Source organism: Panthera tigris, chromosome C2, assembly GCF_018350195.1.
Source record: "Panthera tigris isolate Pti1 chromosome C2, P.tigris_Pti1_mat1.1, whole genome shotgun sequence".
Lineage (NCBI taxonomy): Eukaryota > Metazoa > Chordata > Mammalia > Carnivora > Felidae > Panthera > Panthera tigris.
In genome coordinates, this window is record NC_056668.1 from 46,055,659 (window position 1) to 46,077,010 (window position 21,352).

At 40.9% G+C, this 21,352-nt stretch overlaps 1 protein-coding gene across 1 annotated transcript; it reads right to left on the reverse strand.

Moving 5' to 3' along the window:
* Positions 1–2,049: 2,049 nt before the first annotated feature.
* CPOX (coproporphyrinogen oxidase) lies at positions 2,050–19,221 on the reverse strand. The gene is made up of 7 exons (XM_042956676.1): positions 18,577–19,221; positions 16,134–16,277; positions 15,761–15,871; positions 14,085–14,226; positions 11,587–11,805; positions 6,992–7,096; positions 2,050–4,063 (listed from the first exon to the last, which is right to left on the reverse strand). Exons 1-7 carry the CDS (start codon positions 19,103–19,105, stop codon positions 3,976–3,978), a joined length of 1,338 nt encoding a protein of 445 aa, XP_042812610.1. The 5' UTR covers positions 19,106–19,221; the 3' UTR covers positions 2,050–3,975.
* Positions 19,222–21,352: the final 2,131 nt, after the last annotated feature.

The window sequence follows — 21,352 nt, forward strand, 5'->3', positions numbered from 1 at the left end:
AATGAGTTTAACTTCTAGAATCAAAACCAAGTACATTGATTGGAAGGTGAAAGGCAGTTTAATTACCTTACTCAGCTGGTATGCTAGTGTGTATCTGGTATTAACGACCTGTAGAAACAGGTCTGTGAGGTTTTATGCTGTACGGCCTGACTTGGTTTCAGGCAACAATACCAAATCTACTCAGCTATTTGTAAATATCTAAGCTTCTCTACTTAAATTTGCTAATTTAGGTTTCTTATGAAATTGGAATTTTACACGAGTGTTTCTTTAGGAAGAAGGATCAATTTTTTTAAATATGGGATTTCAAATACATAGTACTTGTGGCAGGGATAATAGAATACATCCCTGAGAACCATTTTTTTTTTAATATGAATTTATTGTCACATTGGTTTCCATACAACACCCAGTGCTCATCCCAAAGGGTGCCCTCCTCCATGCCCATCACCCACCCTCCCCTCCCTCCCACTCCCCATCAATCCTCACCTGAGAACCATTTCTAAATGGGTTCTAAGAGATGCATACAGGGAACTTCTGTCTTCACAGACTGGGAATAAGACAACTACATAGAAAGCCAAGCAATACCAAGCCTGATTACACAATATGTTGCAAAACAGCATTGGAAGGGTTAACAAGTCACCCACAACGTAGTAGGCAGGCGTTATAAATAAGGGAAGAGCCACCTTAAATATTTTCTAGTGTAGTGTACATTAAATGACCGTGAATACACACTGTGGTGAAAGCAATGCTAAAGATAAAATGTGCTGAAGGGGTGGAGATTGATTCCAAGGAAAGTTCTTGGAAGTCTGAACTGGCTATGGAAGGATGGACAGAGCATAAGAGATTGCAGGCAGGGGTTGCAGCAGCCTGACTAAAGGCCGGATGGGAGAGATTTAGAAACTGTTCAGAATGATGAGTAGGGGGCATGAAGGCTGAGGCTGAAGGGCAGGGGAGAACTGCAGAGGAAAAGGCAGAAAGGAAGGACTGGGGTCAAATGAATAGCCTTGAATATCAGGTTTTTCGCAGCTTTTCTGTAGAAGTGGAGGATGACTAGAATATTTGAGGAAAGCAATAGTCTTAGGATTTGGGGAAGTTATTGTGAAGGGAAAGAATGGAGGTCCAAGTGTCCAGAGACAGGTAGGGTGTTGGAAAAACTTCAAGTGAAAGAGAACAGTAGAGTGCTGACAGCAGACAGATTAGGAAACCAAGAAATATTTCAAAGGGATACTCAACAGGATTTAATTAGGGCAATAAAAGAGGGAAAGTCAAATCTACTTTTGTGGTTTTGGGATCTAATGCCCTTCCCCCTTGAATCTGCAGCCGGCCTTAATGATACACTGTAACCAGTGCACTTTAGAGGACGTGATACTACATAACCTCTGGGGCTAGATGAGAAACCACGCTGCCTCTGCCTTGTTTGGTGGAATACCTGTTCTCAACCACCTGTACGTTACAGACCGAGCTGAACCTAGTCTTTGAAGTTGTCCCAGCCTAGGCATACAGGTGTCAGATGATTCCTGTCTGGATGAACTGTAACAGCAATAGACACATGGAAGGATAGATTGTAAGGGAACAGTGTTTGACCTAATATGATGCTCTTTAGCATGCAGAAGTTTTTCTCTCATTGAACATTCAGTTGAATATGTGGGTAAGCAGAGTTTAGTGATGGATATAAAATAGTGGTTAGAAATTTGCTCCAAAGCATTTACACGCCATTCCTCAAATTTCCACCCCTTATGACCACTAATATGCATGTATAAGACACCAGCAGTTAGGTGTTCTGGCCATTTGGAGGTACACTCTGGGCCTCTAGTAGACTCAGAATAGAGACCAATATGGATTTAAAAGAGAAATTCATTTTGAGGAACAGCAGAATGATCTATTTTCCAATAGTTATGCAACTCTGTCTTTTCTCCCATAGTCTCATCTGTAAGAGGAATACACGCTTATTGAAGAGTATGAAGAACTGATGCCCTGAAATTTTGAAATTTCATCTTAGTCGAATGCCCAGACCCCAACAGCCCTAAACACAACTAAACAGACTAGCAGATCTTTATAAGGCAATTTTTATCGTACAAGGTAAACTGAGGTTTATTTGAACATTTGTTCCTATATGCCTGTATATTTTTTTCATTGAATCAGCTTTATTGAAGTATAAATCATATACACAATAAAAGTCCATGTTTTTCAGTGCCCCAGTCAATAAGTTTTGATAAATGTAAACAGTCTGGTAACCACTGCCACCATCAATAGATAGACCATTTCCATCCCCTCAAAATACTCCTTGGTTCCCTTCCACAATCCATTCCCCAGCTCTAGCCCCAGCAACTACTGATGTGCTTTCCCTTGTTCAAATTTTGGCTTTTCTCGGTTTTCACATACTGTAGTCATACAGTGAGTCTTCTTCTGTGTCTGGCTTCATTCCCTTGGCACAATGCTGTTCTGCTATTCACCAGAGTGGTTGTTTGTTTCCACTGATGAGTAGTATTTTCACATACTGGTAAATCATCCTTTGTTTATCCAGTCATCTGTTGATGGGTATCGGTGTTGTTTCTAAGTTTGGGCTATTGCGAAAAAAGCTGCTATGGAAATCTGAGTGCAAAACTTCTATTTTTCTTGGGTAAAATACCTAGGGCTGAGGAATGATGGCTTTAGTGCTAAAAAATATTTATCTTCCCTATATCAATTACCCCTAAAAAAATGAAAAATAGAAACATCTGTCATATTTCATAAAATTTATCAGCAGATCTGTTGTAAGATAGTTGAAGAGTCCATACATTTCCCAGCCCTAAAGAGTCACATACACAATCACATACATTTAACATATTCCAAGATAATGCTTAATAATATGAAGATACTATTCCTTACAAATTTCAACATATTATGAGTAAAATAAAATACACTCACATTATTATATGAACAAAGAAGACACACTATTCTATTGTGATTTACTACACAATCTCTAATTTAAAAAGCGGGCAACTTTAACTAGTCCATCTTACAAAGAAATATATTTATAAAATGCCTACATGCTTTTCACACTAGTTATGTTGATTTTAATTAAGGAAGGAAAGTATTTCTCATTTCCCAAATGAGAAACATTTCCTAACTCAAACATGCCCAGGATTGTTCTTAATCTAAATTTGCATATAGAAATGTCTGGAATAGAAAATTTTAAATATCAGACTCCAGGGTTATAAGCTTTCACATTCAAAAGTGCAGAGAATCCAACATTAACAAATTATAGCTCTACAAAAATCAGAATTACATCTCAGATGTCCCTTATTTAAATAACAGTGATGTCACTTTAGAGTTAACAACTACAGGGAATTATTGAATTGTAACACATGCGGATATTTAGGAAATTTCAAGTGTTCCTAAATGTCATTATAAAAATGAACATTTTACAATATTATTATCTCTAGAGAAAGATATATAAAGGTTACGATCAACGAAACTTCTGTCATGACAAAGTAAATGTTTTACCTTCATTTCAAATTGCTTTCTGAAATTGTTATGAAGTTGCAACCTCACTGAATTAATGAAAATAAAATTTATCCCACCACAGATTTTTGGTGGCAGAAGCTAAAACTTTAAAAAATAGATAAAACAAAAAGAGCATGAAAAGTTTCCTGACGCAAGTTATATTTAGATTCCCTTAACTCAACACTTGGAAACTCAATTTTGTATTTTGTAAACTAGTCATATAAAATGATTCGGAAAGTATAAATGAGGTTTTTATCAACCAATTGACTCTGACAAGCTGCCATATCACCACCTGTCACTGGCAGCATCCTATGGAAACTTGTAGTACTTAAAACACACTCCGCGTCTGCCAAGGAAGCAGACTGCAGAGTGGAGAAGACTGGAGCTTAACACACAGGTTATTCACTGCCACACAGTGGCAACGCTGTGGGCCGGTGGAATGGGGCACTCATTCTGTGTCCCCCAAGCCCCAGGCAGGCCACTCCGCCTGCATTAATGCACCCAGTCTCTCGGATGGCGCAGAACTTCCAGAATTTCCGCTTCTTTGGAGTTCTCTGGGGGTGAATGCATGTACTCCCATCTATACAGGTCCAAAACAAAAGCAAAACATGCAATAATAATAAAAATAATAATAAACAACACACATACCTCTTTACTTAAAATAAATGAAAATTAAAATTCTAAGAGTAAAAAATTTCTTGTATCTCCTTGTCTCCAATGTATTTAATATGCCTTTTACCCACTAGGCTTTTAAAAAATATTTGCTGCTAAAGAAATAAAATATTTTAATAATTCCTGAGCATCCTTTGGCTAATATTAATATCTCAGAGCTAAAATACACTTTTACTAGAAACCAGGTTTCACAAAATGTAGAACCACAGAGGATCCACAGGCAAACTTTTTTTAGCTTGGCATTTATGCATTTATTTTAATGTGTTACTTTCTATTTACAGCAATAATATCGGTTTGCCTTTTTAAACAAATTCTCTCTCAGAAAAAATAAGAGTATAAAATGTAAGTGAATACCTCAGATAATATACAAATATAGTCAAAATGGTTAAGCTGTAGTATGAAGTCTGGCAAAACCTCGTTTAGACCAGGGGTTAGCAAACCTTTCCTACAAAGGGTCACATTAATAAATACTCTATTTTTACTTTTTTTATTAAAAAACTTTCTTTTAATGTTTATTTATTTTTGAGAGAGAGAGAGACAGAGTGCGAGCAGGGGAGGGCAGAGGGAGAGGGAGACACTGGATCCGAAGCAGGCTCCAGGCTCTGAGCTGTGAGCACAGAGCCCGATGTGGGGCTTGAACTCACAAATTGCAAGATCATCACCTGAGCTGAAGTTGGATGCTTAACTGACTGAGCCACCCAGGTGTCCCATATAAATACTTTAATTTAGGCTTTGTGGGGCCACATACAATAAAAAAAAAGAATACAACATTCTTTTTTGTTTTTAATAATCCTTTAAAAATGTAAAATTCATTCTTAGCTCAAGGGCTGTACAAAAACACATCACAGGCGGACTTGGATTCATCTTGCAGCCTCAAGTTTGCACGCACTTGGTATAGACTAGAAGAAGCTAAAAGTGACCTGTCATGTGAACTATGCAAATGAGCAAGGGATTGATTTATAATCCACCCATATCTGCAGCTTACAATGTACCTTATAATCAGGGGCCAGCAGTAATCAGGAGGACTACCTGAAGCCCTTAACTTATCTCTAGTTTTGGGGCACCTGGGCAGTTCAGTTGGTTCAGCTCCTGACTCTTGATTTTGGCTTAGGTCATGATCTCACCGTTCATGAGTTCAAGCCCCATGTCAGGCTCCACACTGACAGTGCAGAGCCTGTTTGAGATTCTCTCTGCCCCGCCCCTACTCATGTGCATGCATGCATAGGCTCTCTCAAAAATAAGTTAAAAAAAAAAAAAAGAACTTATCTCTACATCTTATTCACATCTCACCTCTAGGGTGTCAGGAACACCTAACAGTGACATATATGAGCTTTTGCTACAGACATGAGATCCCAAGAACAACAGTTATACAAGGACAGAGACAATGCCATTTTGAAGACAGTGACAACTATATGGGCTACTAATCTCACCAGGCTAGATCTGGATGGCAGAATGAGGCAAGGCAGACCTTTAGTGCCATCCAGCAGTCCATTCTTTTTTTTTTTTTTTTTTTTAATGTTTATTTATTTTTGAGACAGAGAGAGAGAGCATGAATGGGGGAGGGTCAGAGAGAGAGGGAGGCACAGAGTCTAAAGCAGGCTCCAGGCTCTGAGCTGTCAGCACAGAGCCCGACGCGGGGCTCAAACGCACAGACCATGAGATCATGACCTGAGCCAAAGTCGGCAGTCCATTCTTATTTGGACATCTACCCTCAAGGAGAAATGAAGATTCTAGTGCTTATAAAACAAGCAATGGTAATTTTTTTTTAATCTTTTCTATTTAGTCTGGACACACATCATTCTCACTTTCTTATACACAAAAAGTCAATTGTAGATCTTTATTAACCTAATAGCACCAACAGAAATTTCTTTCTTTCTTCTTTCTTTCTTTCTTTCTTTCTTTCTTTCTTTCTTTCTTTCTTTCTTTCTCTTTCTTTTTCTTTCCCTTTCTTTCTTTCTTTCTTTCTTTCTTTCTTTCTTTCTTTCTTTCTCTTTTTCTCTTTCTTTCTTTCTTTCTTTCTTTCTTTCTTTCTTTCTTTCTTTCTTTCTTTCTTTCTAATATATCTGTCTTTAAAATCCCCCTCCCCCCCATTTTCAAGTAACCTTTCTGGAAGCTCACCACAGCATCATGCAAAGCACAGAGAGAACGTGGAGCATGTGCAACAATGCCTCATACTTTCACACATGTTTGATATTTCATAGTGGAGAGTAAGACTTCCACACAGGTGTAAAAATTACTAACAAAATTAAGTTGAAAAACCTGACATACGCCAACAAATTTGCTTCGCCCACAGCTCTTCCTAGAAAATCACTGAGTGGGCAAGGTCATTCTGGGCCCCTACACACCATCATCCACCCTATCTTCTTATTCCCTCTATACTTTCTCACCCTTCCCCCACAGAGCCATATCATTCATCCTGCCATTCATTCGTTAAAAAAAAAAAAAATTTTCCGGGGTGCCTGCATGGCTCAGTCAGTTAAGTGTCCAGCTCTTGATCTCGGCTCAGATCATGAACTTATGGTTCGTGAGATTGAGCCCCATGTCGGGCTCTGCACTAACAGCACAGAGCCTGCTTGGGATTCTCTCTTCCCTTTCTCTTTCTGCTACTCCCCAGCTCGCTCTCTCTCTCTCTCTCAAAATACATAAACAAACATGAAAAAAAAATTTAATAAAATTAATTTTCCTTAATTATTTGACTGTGATTTTATTATAAAATCAGCAATATCAAAACCACTGAAGTCGTTAGGTAAGACACTGGAGTGTTCATATTTTCACATTTTGTACGGGTTAGCAGATTGGGAGTGGAGGAATAATTACTATAATGAGTTATTCTTACCGAGCAGTTAGAGGTAAAGACATCAAGATGCTTTCAATCCTGGATCCTGGAGTGAAGAGGCCAAATTTTGTACCTCGATCATACACAAGGTTAAATTCTACATACCTGACGTAAAGACAACAAATAACATTAAGGGCCAGTTGAGTAAAATGTTTCTTGGCCCATAACAAGTACCTCAAGGGCTTGGGGCAGGGAGGGGCCTCTTCCTGCCCATTGCCCCTCTCCCTCCCAATCAGCTGAACTGGCACAGGGAACACCAATCTACAGTCGGTTCAGTCTTGCCCATCTGGACAGGCATAAATAAAAGGGTATCCTACCCAACAAACAACAGGATATAGATTTGGCCCCAACATGGCACAGTTACAAAACAAGAAGATTATGTTTTCCAATAAGAAAACAGAATGGACACAAAAATGAGAACTTCAAGGCAAAAAAACAAGAAAAAGAAACGACATCCTGTATTAGGATAGAACAGCTCTTTCTGGTATTCCCCCATGAACTGAGATGTTTCAGAAGACCTCATTTCACTACCTAACTTCCATTTACTAAGATAGTGCAAAACGTTCATAATTGAAAGGCCAGGCACAGCTAACAGCAGTCTATTAATAATTACTAATATATCCTAGATATTCCCTTTTCTTAAAGTAGTTGATAGCACTGAAATGCAGTCATATAATCCAGTCTTCCTGCAGATTAATGGCAATCAAAATAAAAAGCATTGGTTGGGTTGCAGGGCTAAATTTTATGTTTCTAAGAAGGCCATCCTTAGCATCAACTGAAATTTGGTTTGATAAATTTGTTTTCCACTAACTGCCACATGGTGTCAGATCTAAACTCTGTCTAGCTGAAAAAATCTGTGATTGGCTTTAACATCATGGGATCTCTTGTAAAAGGTCATTTAAACTCCAAAGATAATTTTTACTACTCCTAAGAATTTAGAACAATACATAAAGCTGAAAATTCAATGAATAGACACCCTTTCAGATCATTTCTCAACTCATTCAGAAACTACTTTCTTGGTCTAAACTTCCCTCAGGGGGCACCTGGGTGGCTCAGTCGGTTAAGCGTCTGACTTCGGCTCAGGTCATGATCTCATGGTACGTGAGTTCAAGCCCCATGTTGGGCTCTGTGCTGACAGCTCAGAGCCTGAAGACTGCTCATTTGTTTACCCACTGGTTAGTCTTTAATCACACCTGGAGGAAGATATTCTCTAGAATTCCACAGTACATCAATTTTTAGAAAACACCCTTCTGTGTGCAAACTTGCCAAAGGCCTTGAAAAAATTTAAATATATCCATGAATCCCTTTTTAGTCCTCAGCATTCATTTATCATGGATTGAATTTTATGCATTAATAACTATTTAACACCTTCTTATAAGCCTGTTTCAAAAGATAATGTAAGTGAAACTTCTTAATTTCTTCCTCGCTAAGAGCACGGAAAAGAATTTGTCTCTCAGCCACCTTTTTCACCCCAATGCTGACTTTCTAAAACATGGTATTTAAGGGATGGCTGGGATTCTCTAGTTTGTACTAATGTCTCTTTCAAAGACTCCTGTATGGAACTCCCTATATGAATTTGTTGTAAGGATCCTTGAACTGCTTTCCTTTTTTGAGTGAAGGATGCCCCTTTCCTGACATTAGGCTGACTCCTATAAGGTTTCACTTAGTTCTGATCTTTCTTTTTTTTTTTAATTTTTTTTTTTAACGTTTATTTTTGAGACAGAGGGAGACAGAGCATGAACAGGGGAGGGTCAGAGAGAGGGAGACACAGAATCTGAAACGGGCTCCAGGCTCTGAGCTGTCAGCACAGAGCCCGATGCGGGGCTCGAACTCACGGACCGCGAGATCATGACCTGAGCCGAAGTCGGCCGCTTAACCGACTGAGCCACCCAGGCGCCCCAGTTCTGATCTTTCTGATCCTTCCCATACATTTATCCTCTCTGAAGTGCCTGTAAACCATGAATGAACTTTAGCCATTCCCTTCAATTTAACAGATGCCTAAATTTTATCTTGTTTCTCTTCCCTAAAATACAGCAAAACAACAGTAAGTTAAAGATCTTTTGTTTCCTGGGCACCTAGCTGGCTCAGTCGGAAGAGCATGTGACTGTTGACCTTGGGGTTGAGAGTTTGAGTCCCATGTTGGGTGTAGAGATTAATACATACATACATAAACTTTTTTTAAAAAAATTCTAATAAAAAAAAAAGATCTTTAGTTTCTGTTCTCCTGTGAAAAAGAAGACTGCAAGAGTGAAGTTCAAGGTCTGGGGAGAGAATAGTAGAAGTAGGTAAGAGACTAAAGGAAATTCCCAAGTAAGGGATTCAAGTCGAAAAGGAAGCAGCCTGACCACAGCAAGGGAAACTCCTACTTGGAGGGGAAGGAAAGGAGCGAGGTATAACGTGTGAAGGATGCAGATAGGGCTGTGAGTGCAGTGTGTAAAAAGGGGAAGACAATGCTGACAACCGTAGTCAGGACCTGTGGTTATCTGAAGGCTCAGAGTTTACTGCCATCTTAAGGCCCAGAGATACAGGGGGTAGGAGGTTCTCAGTGAGAAACGCTCCCATGTCGCATCACAGAAAATTCATCTAACACCCCACACTTATACGTAACTCAAAAAATACCTGATGTGCAAGGATTCACACAAATGGAATTTTCAAAATGTCTTGTCATTACATAATGAAAAAGCAGAAAACAAAAGAACGCAAAACATTGTTCCTATGTCTAAGAAGTTTTAAGGCTTCACCTCATTAGTATTCACAAAATCTGCCAGCTTTGCACATCAAATCCTGGGCAAAACTAGAATATTGTACTTTCCAGAGGGTTTTTTGCAAATTTTCATTGGCTATTTAATGTATAATCAACAGTGCTATGTTGGTTTCAGGTATACAATATAGTGATTTAACGATTCTATACATTACTCAGTGCTCACCACCACAAGTGTGCTCTTAATCCCCTTCCCCTATTTCAGCCATGCCCCCATCACCTCCCTTACAGTAACCCCTAGTTCGTTCTCCGTATGTGTTTTTCTTGTTTGTTTCTTTTTGACTTTGTTCGTTTGTTTTGTTTCTTAAATTGTACATGTTATTCAGCCATAAAAAAAGAACGTGTCTTGCCACATGCAACCACATGGATGGAGCTGGTGGGTATCATACTCCATGAGTTAAGTCGGTCAGAGAAGGACAAATACCATATGATTTCACTCAAACGTGGAATTTAAGAAATAAAACCGCATGGAGTTTTAAATCATCCTCTTAGGTATACCTTCCCTCACTAAACCATGAGCTTCTTTTCACAGATGCATGTTATACTCACCACTGTAGCCGGGACAGTGCCTAGCCATAAGGGTTGCATAATAAATATCAAGGAAATGAAAAAAGGAAGGAATAGTAAAAGTATTATTTGAGAAATCATGGGACCAAAGAAAGAGTCCCAAAACAGATGCACTAAGAAACTTCTAACAAGAAAACTTAATCAACTTCCATTTTCCCAAATTTCTGAATTAAAGGACCAGATAACACAGGCGACCATAAGAAAGAATAAACACAGATATTTCTCTTTAAACTTGAAACATTATTTAAGTTGACCTCTTCAGGGACTAACTTTACCTCCTCAAATACTGAAAGTTTTATTTGCCTGAGACAGAATTGACATGAAGGAGAAAATCCATGTTACAGCCATGGACCAGTACTACAAATGAAATTAAGACAGCAGTGAGAAATTGATGTGAGCTGGCAGGGTGGATCATTGGAGCTGATCTGCAAATATACCTCGGGTGAAGACGACCTCAATGTGGTCACCCAACTGGGCTCTAAGCTCAATGCACAGAACAGGGTGGCTGAGGTTGAGTATCTAGTAAGAAATCCAAACCTGCTTCAACTACTTAACCTCCTTTGTGTATGGGAAAGACTACCAGTTTTGAGGTCACGGTGACCTGCTTCTACATCTGGGATCTTTTATTTACTAATTGTAATCCTGGGCAAGAGACTTACTTTTCGGGGAGGAAGTTTTATCACCTGTAAAATAATGATAATTACACCAGTCTCACAGGTTTGTAAAGAAAACTAGATGCAATCTGTCTAACACTGGCTGGCACACAGTAAAGACTCCATCATTAATAAGTATTACCATTAAGTGTAAATAATTTCTGAAATGGTTATTTCCATTATAACAACTTCCATGAAACCTTAAAATGGATGGAAAAGTGTGGGCTTCCAAATCTACAAAGCAGCAAAAACATTAAGTGATGCCCATATCTTGGCGTAAGGCTGCAAGGAACTGCTAGAAGACTAAAAGAAATCAGCTGAATTAAATTCAGCAAGTACTAATACATGGCTCCTGTGAATCTCTCACATACAGACAAATGAGGTAACCTCTGCTGTTTTTACAACGCTATTTCAGACAACTCTTAATATTCATTTGATATTCACCTAGTTACCAAAAGAAGTTCCAGTTAGTACTAATACAACTCTAACAAAGTACCTGCCCAAGGCAACACATCACCCTCCATTCATTCACCCACCACAGCTGCTCCACCCTCCCCCGCCCCAAGTCTTGCAATGAGATGGTCTATTCTCCTGTCGCTCACTCGTTCACTCACCGTCCTCTCCGCAGCTGCTGCCACAGCTTCTCCTGGGGGGTGAATGAGTCATCACAGTGCTTTTTCACAAGAGGAATGTATGAAGGAACCACAGCCTGGGCGCAGCTCTGCACGAAGCGAAACACTTCTTCCTTGGATGGAGAGTCAAGGTCATCAAAAAAGATGCCCCCGATGCCCCTCCGCTCCCCACGATGGACTATAAAAAAGTAATCATCACACCTGGAAGACACAGCAAGGCCATGTCAGGGATCAAAGGGGGAACAAAAGGCATGAACGTCAATGTGAGCATTTCAGCTTATCCTTGACTAATGCCAAAGCAATGTCCTTACTTTTCTGCCCAACTATGAAAATGAAACTAGGGCTTTAGACACATTTCCTGTAAGTAGCACCCATGTAGAAAATGCTTATGCTTTCATCTGCAAAGCAAGGAATGGAACACATATTTAAAGGATGTGGAACTCTAAGAACTTTAGTGAAAAAGAAACAGAGTCCAGTATTAAGAGTGTGTTTTTTATTTACTTATTTGGAGAGAGAGAAAGAGAGTGCATGTGCTCTCGAGCACGAGTGGGGGAGGGGCAGAGAGAGAGAGGGAGAGAGAGAATCTTAAGCAGGCTCCACGCTCAGCATGGAGCTGGATGCAGGGCTCGATCCCGTGACCCTGGGATCACGACCTGAGCTGGAATCAAGAGTTGGATGCTTAACTAACTGAGCACTCCCAGGCGCCCCAACAGTGTATTTCTTAAAACAAGTGATGCTGCTGCCTTCAGCAGCACTGGGGCTTTTGCAAGAGGCAGGACAGGAATCCTCCACCAACACCGCCAACCAGGTCTGACTGGGTGCCAACCCTTCGGCTCTCAAGTCAGGTCCTTTATTCGCCAAAGGAAGGCACAGCAAATAATGTCTAAGGTTCCTTTCATCAATACAATGCAGAGTCTCCATAGCGGGCATGACTGAGGGAAGGGCTGGTGGAAGGAGATGTTCAGAGAACGTCTAGGGACGTATGAAAGCTTACCCCTGTGAGCCAGCACATGAAACTATCCATCTGCTCCTGAGGCTTTCCCCTCTGTGCCCACTAGAACAGCTTTCCTAAAAAGTCATTTCCTAAATGCTCAATTTGTAGAAAATAGTTTACATTGTGGAAACAACTTTTTAGATGATCTCTATAAACAGAAAAACCTGTACAAACAAAAACTAAAAGCTATTTAAAAGGTTCCATTAAAAATAGCCTTAATAGCTTAAACCAACGAAACAAAACAACAAAAAACAAAACCAGTAGCAGATGCAAATCCCTAGAACTGATGCAATGGTATAATTCACCTTGACTTGTGACTTGTTGGCTGTCCTTTACAGGCACATTTTATTAACATAGTTGAAGACCATCCTGGGCAAGGCTGTGAAGTCAGCTTTAACCAAATCACACTATTTCAAAATCACCAGAAAATTAAGAAGTTTGCTAAATACTTATACTAAAAACTTCTTTTTTAACTAGCCTGCATCCTAGATGTCTTAGTAACTAATATCACTCAGATAAAGTCATCTCAATAATGGCAATAAGAGGAAACCAAAAAAAGAGAATGTCACCCAAACCAGTCCTCTTCCTGGAAGGAGGCTGATTTGTGTGTGTGTGTGTGTGTGTGTGTGTGTGTGTGTGAGAGAGAGAGAGAGAGAGAGAGAGAGAGAGAGAGAGAGAGAGAGAGAGACAGAGGGAAAAATCCCTCCATCTTACATTCATGCTTCCATAGCTGTGCAATTTTCATTGGTAATATCAATCAAAAGGAGAATATATCTTTTCTGAGAATTTTAAAGCTGAATTCCATACCCTTACATAAATAATATCAACATCCCACAATTATTAGCTCTAAAAACAATGCAAAACAACAACAACAACAAAAACACCAAAACCTTTCCTGTTCTTCCTTTTTCAAGAATGTCAATTAGCTCTAGGCAGAGTTGAGTACTTTATTCTTATGCCAAACAATTTATGCTTATACTCCATTTCACTTCTGCCAAATATCCTGGATCTCCTCACAACTCATTTGTTTCCCTTTTCTTTACCATTAGAGTTTCCTTAACCAAAGTTTCCAATCCCAGTCTTCTTCTTGTCCAAATCTCTGGTATATCTGTATCTTTCCCTAACAGTTCTCTGACTCTTCCCATGTCTGAATATTCCCATGGCAACAAACGTTCTCATCTGGGATGAGAAGTTAAAAGCCTACCCCAGGATTAAAAAGCCTCTGATTCTCAGGCATAGATCACCTTAAAATTTATATTCTAAATCATTTGGGATCAAAAAATACACTGCTACCCAATTATTCAAATATTCCTAAATAAACAACATAATAAAACCACTTCAAACTAGCATTCTACTTCTGGTGCCAAAAAAAACCCAGATCAATCTTCATAAGCTGAAAAACATATTCAGTGACATAATATTGCCTTCAGGATCTACAGGAGGAAGCAACAGAATATATTTTAGGTGTTATGACATCTTTACCTACCATTTTTTAAATTTAGGGTAGAGATCAGGACCATGCTGGTCACAAGCCTCCTTTAGAGTTCTGTGGAAATGGACAGCATCTTCTTGGTTCAAGTATGTTGGAGTGAGGTCACATCCACCACCAAACCACCACAGCTTGTTACCTACAAAATCGAGACGTGTGATTTTCATGCAGACTTCGGACTTTGAGATGTAGCACACTACTCACTGTATTAGCAAACTTAATTTACCAGCTTAGCTTAACATGAAGTGGGTGACAATCAAAAAATATTTAGGGGCATCTGGGTGGCTCAGTAGGTTAAGCATCCAACTTTGGCTCAGGTCATGATCTCATGGTTCATGGGTTCAAGCCCCGCATCGGACTCTGTGCTGACAGCTCAGAGCCTGGAGCCTGCATCTCCCTCCTTCTGTCCCTCTCCTGCTCATGCTCTGTCTCTCTCTCTCAAACATAAATAAACATTTATATATATATATCTATATATATATATATATATAATATAAATTTATATAACATTTATATATATATAAATGTTATATAAATTTATATATATATGTGTATTTATATATATATATGTGTATGTGTGTATATATATATATATATAATTCAACTAAATTTAGCTCTGAATGGCCAGTAAAGCCTAGGCAGGAAAGAAAAGGTAAAAGAAGTATGAAATCAAAAAGTGACAGAGTAGATCCAGGCAGGAAAATGATATGCATGGCAGAGAATGATGAAACACCACATGGGTGGACCAGGAAGTAGATCTCAACTCTGGCTGCACATCAGAATCACACGAGGAGCATAAAATGCCTCTGCTGGGTCACAATTAAAAAAGAAACAAGCAAACAAAAAACAAACAACAAGCAAATCTCTGGCCCAGGTATCTGCAGTTTATAAAAGTTCCCCAGGAGATTCTGATGTTCCCTGTATTAAAAACCACTGCCCGTCCCACCTTAAGCCCAGAAAGGGCAAAAACACTTACAGAGGGACACAACTTACCATTTGAGAATAACTATTACATGTGTTTAGTTGGGTCTATAGGCTGTCAGTACCAGTTACCAACTTCTAACATTAAAAGGTTGAACCAAACTAAATGTCTTCAAAATGAAAGTTAAATACATCGACTTTAAATACCACCACCTCCAGAGAGACCACCAGCCATAGAGTGGCACTGCACAGACCCTCCACAGGGTGGTAACAGGAGGTCTGGCTAATTTGGAGACACGGGCTGAACTACACGTCCTTAATGAGGCATGATCAACTCCACCCTATCTTAAACCCACTGATAACACACTGGTGACTAGCAGAGCAATACACTTGGAAGATATTTTCACATAAGCAAGTTCTCCATTTCGACTTAACCTTATACGTGAGGTTTTCCTTTGGATTTTCTTTCCTGTGCAAAGAACCCTGTGTGCACTTTGAAGCTGAGATTCATTACATCATTCCTTCTGCGTTGGAGGAAATATGGGGAAGTTCAGAGCCCAGCCAATGCTATTTCCACTTTTCACCTCTCATGCACAATCCATTGCACCTGCCAAGGAATAAGGCTTAATACGCCTCCTGAAAACCTCGTTAAGATTTATATATTCTTTCTCACATTCTTAAATTATGCCCCCTGGCTTTTTTTAAAATTCATATTTGCACAATAATATTTTGCAAGCTCCAGGGATGCTTACCATCAGCTTCTTCTACTTCAAAGTATCTGTAGTTGAAATGGATAGTAGGAGCATGAGGATTCTTGGGGTGGATAACAGAGCTCACGCCCATAGCAGAAAACGGCAATTTACCTGGAAAGCAAAACACGTGGTGAGCTCCACTTAATCATCGGGCTTAAATCACTCCAACTTGGTTTCGGGACCAATTTTCAAAAGCTCCTTTTTGTCTCTTAAAATACAATTTTAAAAAAGTAAATGTGAACATGCTTCTTTGGCATGTGCACCCTAAAGTTTTTTTTTTTTCCACAGAAGCAATATTTATTGTACAAATAGAACTCATGGGGAATAAAGGTTTGCAGGGACTTTTAAAGGCTGTTGAGACTGCCTGATTTACCATCTTTCGTCTTCAGAATTTTCCCTCTGCTTCTCATTTGTTTCGCTGCTTCCTCAGAAAGATTTCCATGAACAACAGAAACGCTCACCCCAGCCTTTTCAAAAACATGCCCATCTTGAAGTACGCAGCTGATGCCACCACCTCCTGTTTATAGAAATACAAAATGAGGAGAGAAGGTAAGGGTGTATGCAAAATCGAAAACAACCCTTGCATGAAGGTGGTGGGATTGGGAGTGACTTTCCTCCTCTACTGTCCAAATCTTCTAGACCATCAGGATATTTAGCATTTTAAAGTACGATAAAATTAGATAACTAGCGTAGCTTGATGACACTGCGACTGCCTAGTGGGCAAATATTTTATCTTTCCCACAGCTCTAAACTGAGTATTTCTTCTACATCTAAAATAAATCACTGGACGGGCGCCTGGGTGGCTCATTCAGTTAAGCATCCGACTTGATTTCTGCTCAGGTCATGATCTCAAGGTGAGATGGAGCCCCCACCCAAAGGGCTCCGTGCTAATAGCTCAGAACCTGCTTGGGACTCTCTCACTCCCTTTCTATCTGCTCCTCCCCTGGACAAGTTTGCTGGCTCAAAATAAATAAATAAACTTTAAAAATAAAATAAATCACTGGAATATTTTCCCTTCAAATACTACTGTCCACAATGGCATCCATTGGTTATGATACATGAGAGAAGTCCACAGTTAAAAACAGGTATGGGTATGTTTGAGGAATGTTCTGCTATTACCAAGTTTAAGAGCTCTGTATTAATTGTTTTTTCTGTGTGCTGTGTACCATTTAATTTTGTTTATAGGCACTTAAAAAACAGTAGACATTTGAACTCTTCAGGGATTTGGGACTTTAAACTGAATAAGATACACATTAATATTTAGGTAGATGAGATTTACTACTAATAGGTTTTTTTTCTTAAGACACTAGAGTTACCACAAAGGCAACTGTTCATAGAGGTACTTGTTTGTCTTTATTTCTAAGAATTTTTAGAGCTGGATGGGACGTAAGACTATCCAGTGCAACCCCTGTACATTTCAAGTGAGAAAATGAGGCCCAGAAAGACAAAACACTTTATCCAACATCACACAGCTGGCAAGTGGTCCAATTTGTTTTAGTGCTTTCTATGCATCAGACAATATTTTAAGCACTTCATATATCATCATCCCTACAATCCCCTCATATAGTATCTAATCTCATTTCAGAGAAGAGGACACAGAGGCACATCAAAAATTAAGTAACTTCTGAAGGCCACGCAGTTACTCTAGTACTTGTAGTTGGGTCCTTGTTCAATGGTCTTCACTTGAAAACATTGTAAGATAGATAACACTACAAAAGATCAGATTTAACCTCACTTAATAGAGATGAGGCAGCATCACAGCTCAAAAGCTGCTGAGGAGAAGGATGCTGTAGTATTCCTAGCTAAGAAGCCAGGAATTCTTCAAGTTTATGACCAAGATGTGGGCTTTCCCTACATAGGCAATAACAAGGTCATAAATACATGATTCTATAAAAACTGGATTTTTCTTTACTGAAGTACAATCGACACATAACATTATATTAGTTTCGGGTGTACAACACAATGATTCGATATTTGTATACATTGCAAAATAAGTCTAGTTACCATCCAACACCACAGAGAGTTACAAATTTTTTTTTTCTCATGATGAGAATTTTCAAGATCTACTCTCTCAGCAATATATGCAATACGATATTTTTGGCTGTAGTCACCATGCTGTACATTACATACTTATGACATTTATTTTATAACTGGAAGTTTGTACCTTCACCCATTTTGCCCATGCTCCTCACCCCCCTCCTATCTGGTAACTACTAATCTGAAGAACTGGGTTTTGCCACTGGAAGGGAAGATTGTCCTAGCAGGAAGTCTGAGGGGTGCTTTTGGTAGAACTACTGACAAGCCAAATATTTCTTGTGCAACTTGGGAAAAAGACATAAGGACACAATGACAGCCTCAGTTGGAGGAGTCTGGCCAACACTTAACAAATAGGAGGCAAGTTAATCTTTCCATCTCTAAAGAAGGAGGAGAAGGGGGAAATGCACCCAGAGAAGCGGATGAAATGTGAGGAAAATCGATGCTCAATTACAAATATGGACACCCAAGCCTGTTGGCTGAAAATAACCCTAAAACTATTACGAAAAGCGCCATTAAAAAATCGCATAGGCTTTGAAACGTCCAGGATTAGAGTAACAGATCTGCATCTAGAGGTCTGCAAACAGAAGCCTGATGACCCTTACAGTCTCAATCTTCCTGAAGGTGTCCCTTCTAACCTAGCAGCCGCTCTGTAGGTACCCCTTTCCTACTCCCAGCCCCTATTCTCCGTCATCTGCTGCCAGCAACCTAAATCTCGATCTCTAACCACCCCCCCCCACCCGCCCCCGTCTCCACCTCCCGCTAGGCGCTGGCCTCCTCACCTTCCTTCCTCTCCCACCGGTCCACGGAGAAGCGGGCGCCCCCGTCTACCTGTGCCAGAGCCTGGCACACCTGGGCCTGGGTCTCCAGGATCAGCAGCTCCATCTTGGTCTTCATGTCGCTCGGTCTCCCACGCAGCTCGCGCAGGTCGGTCACAGGCAAGGCCATGAAGCAGCTGCAGCGACGGGCCAGCTCGTCCTCCTCCTCAGGCTTCCCCGACGAAGAGCTCCGCGCCCCCGAGCTCTTGGGCACCATCTCCGCCCGCTGTACGTGCCCGAAGGCGGCGGCGGCCAGCCCCGCCAGCCCGGCCAGCCCCGCCAGCGCCGTGGTCAGCCCGGTCCCCAACCGGGAGGCTCCTCCCGCGGTCCGGCCGTGCCCCAGCCCGCGGCACTGCTCGGTGCCAGTGGAGCCCGGGGGCCGGCAGATGCGTCCCGCGGAGCAGCGCCCTGGCCAGGCGCACAGCGCTCCGCGGCCGCCCCGCGCAGCTTGCCAGCAGGAGCCCGCGCTCAGCCTGCCCAGGTGCAAGGCCATACTGCCGCGCTGTCACCTCTAGCAATGCTCACGTCCCGGAGATCGGTCCCTGAGCTTCTGGATGTCCCAAGCTGGGGAGCAGCTCTGGGAGTGGAAACCTTGGCGGGGAAGAGCTACTACCGGGTCGGCACTCGGGCGGCGGGCGGAGGGGCGGGGGATGCTGGGAGCTGTAGTCCGGCTCCTGTCGCCGCCTGCAGGGGCGCGCCGGGGAGATAAAGAATCCAGTCCCCAGAAGGGCGGGTGCCAAGACATGGGACCTGGATGCCGAACGTGCGAGAGGGCTGTGTAAGTAATGAGATAAGAGGCTTTCTGGTCACGTACAACCTCTGGTCTGCTATCCAATCAACCACAGGGTGTAGACAAAGTACACTGAGGACGCTGAGGACCAATGGAGCAGAAAATATGGCCCGAGTCCTTCCCCATTTACATTTACAATTTACAAGTTACATTTTCAAACAGAGTTGCAAATCCTGGCTCTGAGTATATAGGAGGCCCCTTCGTGCCCAGTTTCCAGTCCAGGAGACCTTCTAGAATTTGTAGGAGGGGCTTGGGGCGGAGCCTGAGAGACTCCTTCGGTACCAACAGTTTTTAAAGCGAGTCCGCAAGGTAGTAAAGGGATGCTAAGAAAATCCTAGTAAAAGACTTTAGGAGAGTTCATCATTGCAGTCTTTCCAGTTCTTGATCCTGCACTAACCAGTTGATTCTTTTAGAAATAGGAAAAGCAAAGTGATCGTTTTACTAAACACGCATAAAAGTAATGCCCTGGTGTGTTTGGGTGATCAAGGAATAACATTAGACTTAAAAATACATATCACCCTACAATTGGGGCGTGCTGCCAAGTATTTCTCACCTTTTAGTACTTTCAACAACTCATGTAAGCTAGGCGGGGCAAACATTTGCCCTGCTTTCTCCCTGCTACTACCAACACACACACACACACACACACACACACACACACACACACACACACTTCAAAAAAGATGTAAGAAGCTAACATAGATTTGACAGATTTTTGTTCTTATTGTTCCTGTAACATACCACAGTTTTGTGTTGTCTGAACATGAAAGTGTTAGAAAGACTGTCATGGAATGATTTTAATTTCCAGTAGTAGATAATAATTTAAGCCACTTGTGGTGGTCTCTACAAGTTTTTAGTGGCTAGATGCAGTGATGGAACTTCATGGCTATGGGTCAGACAAGCTGTTCAAACCAGTGTATCTGATCCATCCACAATTGCATCTGGCAACTCTCAAAGTGGGACACAACATTAGCTGGGTAGGTATGCTTGACTCACTAGCAGATTCAATAAAAGGTAAAGGTTTGGATTGAGAAGTGAATAGACTACTTCGGGGGAAGAATACCATTGGATTTTAGCCATAGTGTAACATGTTGGGAGGCTGAGTTGCAGGAGGAAAGGGAAGATAAGAACTATCACTGCAGTAAGAGTTGTTTGCCTCTCCTAGATGCCTGTGATAAGGTTTGGCTGGGCCTGGGGATAGCAATTGAACCTCATTAATGGAAAGAACCTCTCCAGCGCATTTTTCTATAAGAACCCCATTCATTTTTGCTCTGATTCTGAGAATACTCATAAAGCTAGGGAAAGATAAGCAGACACAGGTCACTTTGAACATATGCACAGTCAGATAGTCTGGTCTTGAGCCAACTGTGTACTAATTTGCAGGTTTCCATCCCTCCCCATCCTTGGCCTCTCTTTGCAAAGAGCTTGCTCTCCTTTCTTCTGGTTTCCAGAGACTTCCATACCCTTACCTTATTATGCTATGCTAAAGAAAGGCCTTTATAACTTTCAAACTTAAAAATAAAATAGCTAGTTATTTAATCAGCAAAAATGAGTTTATCTGGGCATAGCGGAAGAATTGTAACTCCAGACATGCAAACTACACCACACCATAGGCAAGAACAACAATACAGAGGAACAAAGAAAAGGAGCTTCCTTTTATAGAGGAGAGAGTTGGGAAGGGTTGTTTGGAAGAAAATTTCATAGGAGGAGAAAGAGAGTTCAGAGTTGTGGTGGCTTCCCATTGGCTGAGTTGTGACAGTTTCTCATTGGCTGGGTTGTTGCTGGGTGAAGAGTAAATCTTCCTCCTTCCTGAAGGGGTATGCAAAGTAAGATGTAACTGATACTGAATGAGAACCATCCCTTAATTTTTTCCTGACCTGATTTTGAATTGGGTTTCATTTATTCATTTTCACACAGCCTGGTTAGTGTGAATGTAAATTACCTTCCTGT

What these genes read in the sequence shown, in the direction of transcription:
- CPOX (XM_042956676.1), bottom strand. Translation starts at nt 19,105, where the DNA reads ATGGCCTTGCACCTGGGCAGGCTGAGCGCGGGCTCCTGCTGGCAAGCT. An exon ending in AATTCTGAAGACGAAAGATG is followed by an intron (nt 15,872 to 16,133) that starts GTAAATCAGGCA and finishes TTTGCTTTCCAG; the next exon opens with GTAAATTGCCGTTTTCTGCT. An exon ending in TACCCTAAATTTAAAAAATG is followed by an intron (nt 11,806 to 14,084) that starts GTAGGTAAAGAT and finishes TGTGTCTTCCAG; the next exon opens with GTGTGATGATTACTTTTTTA.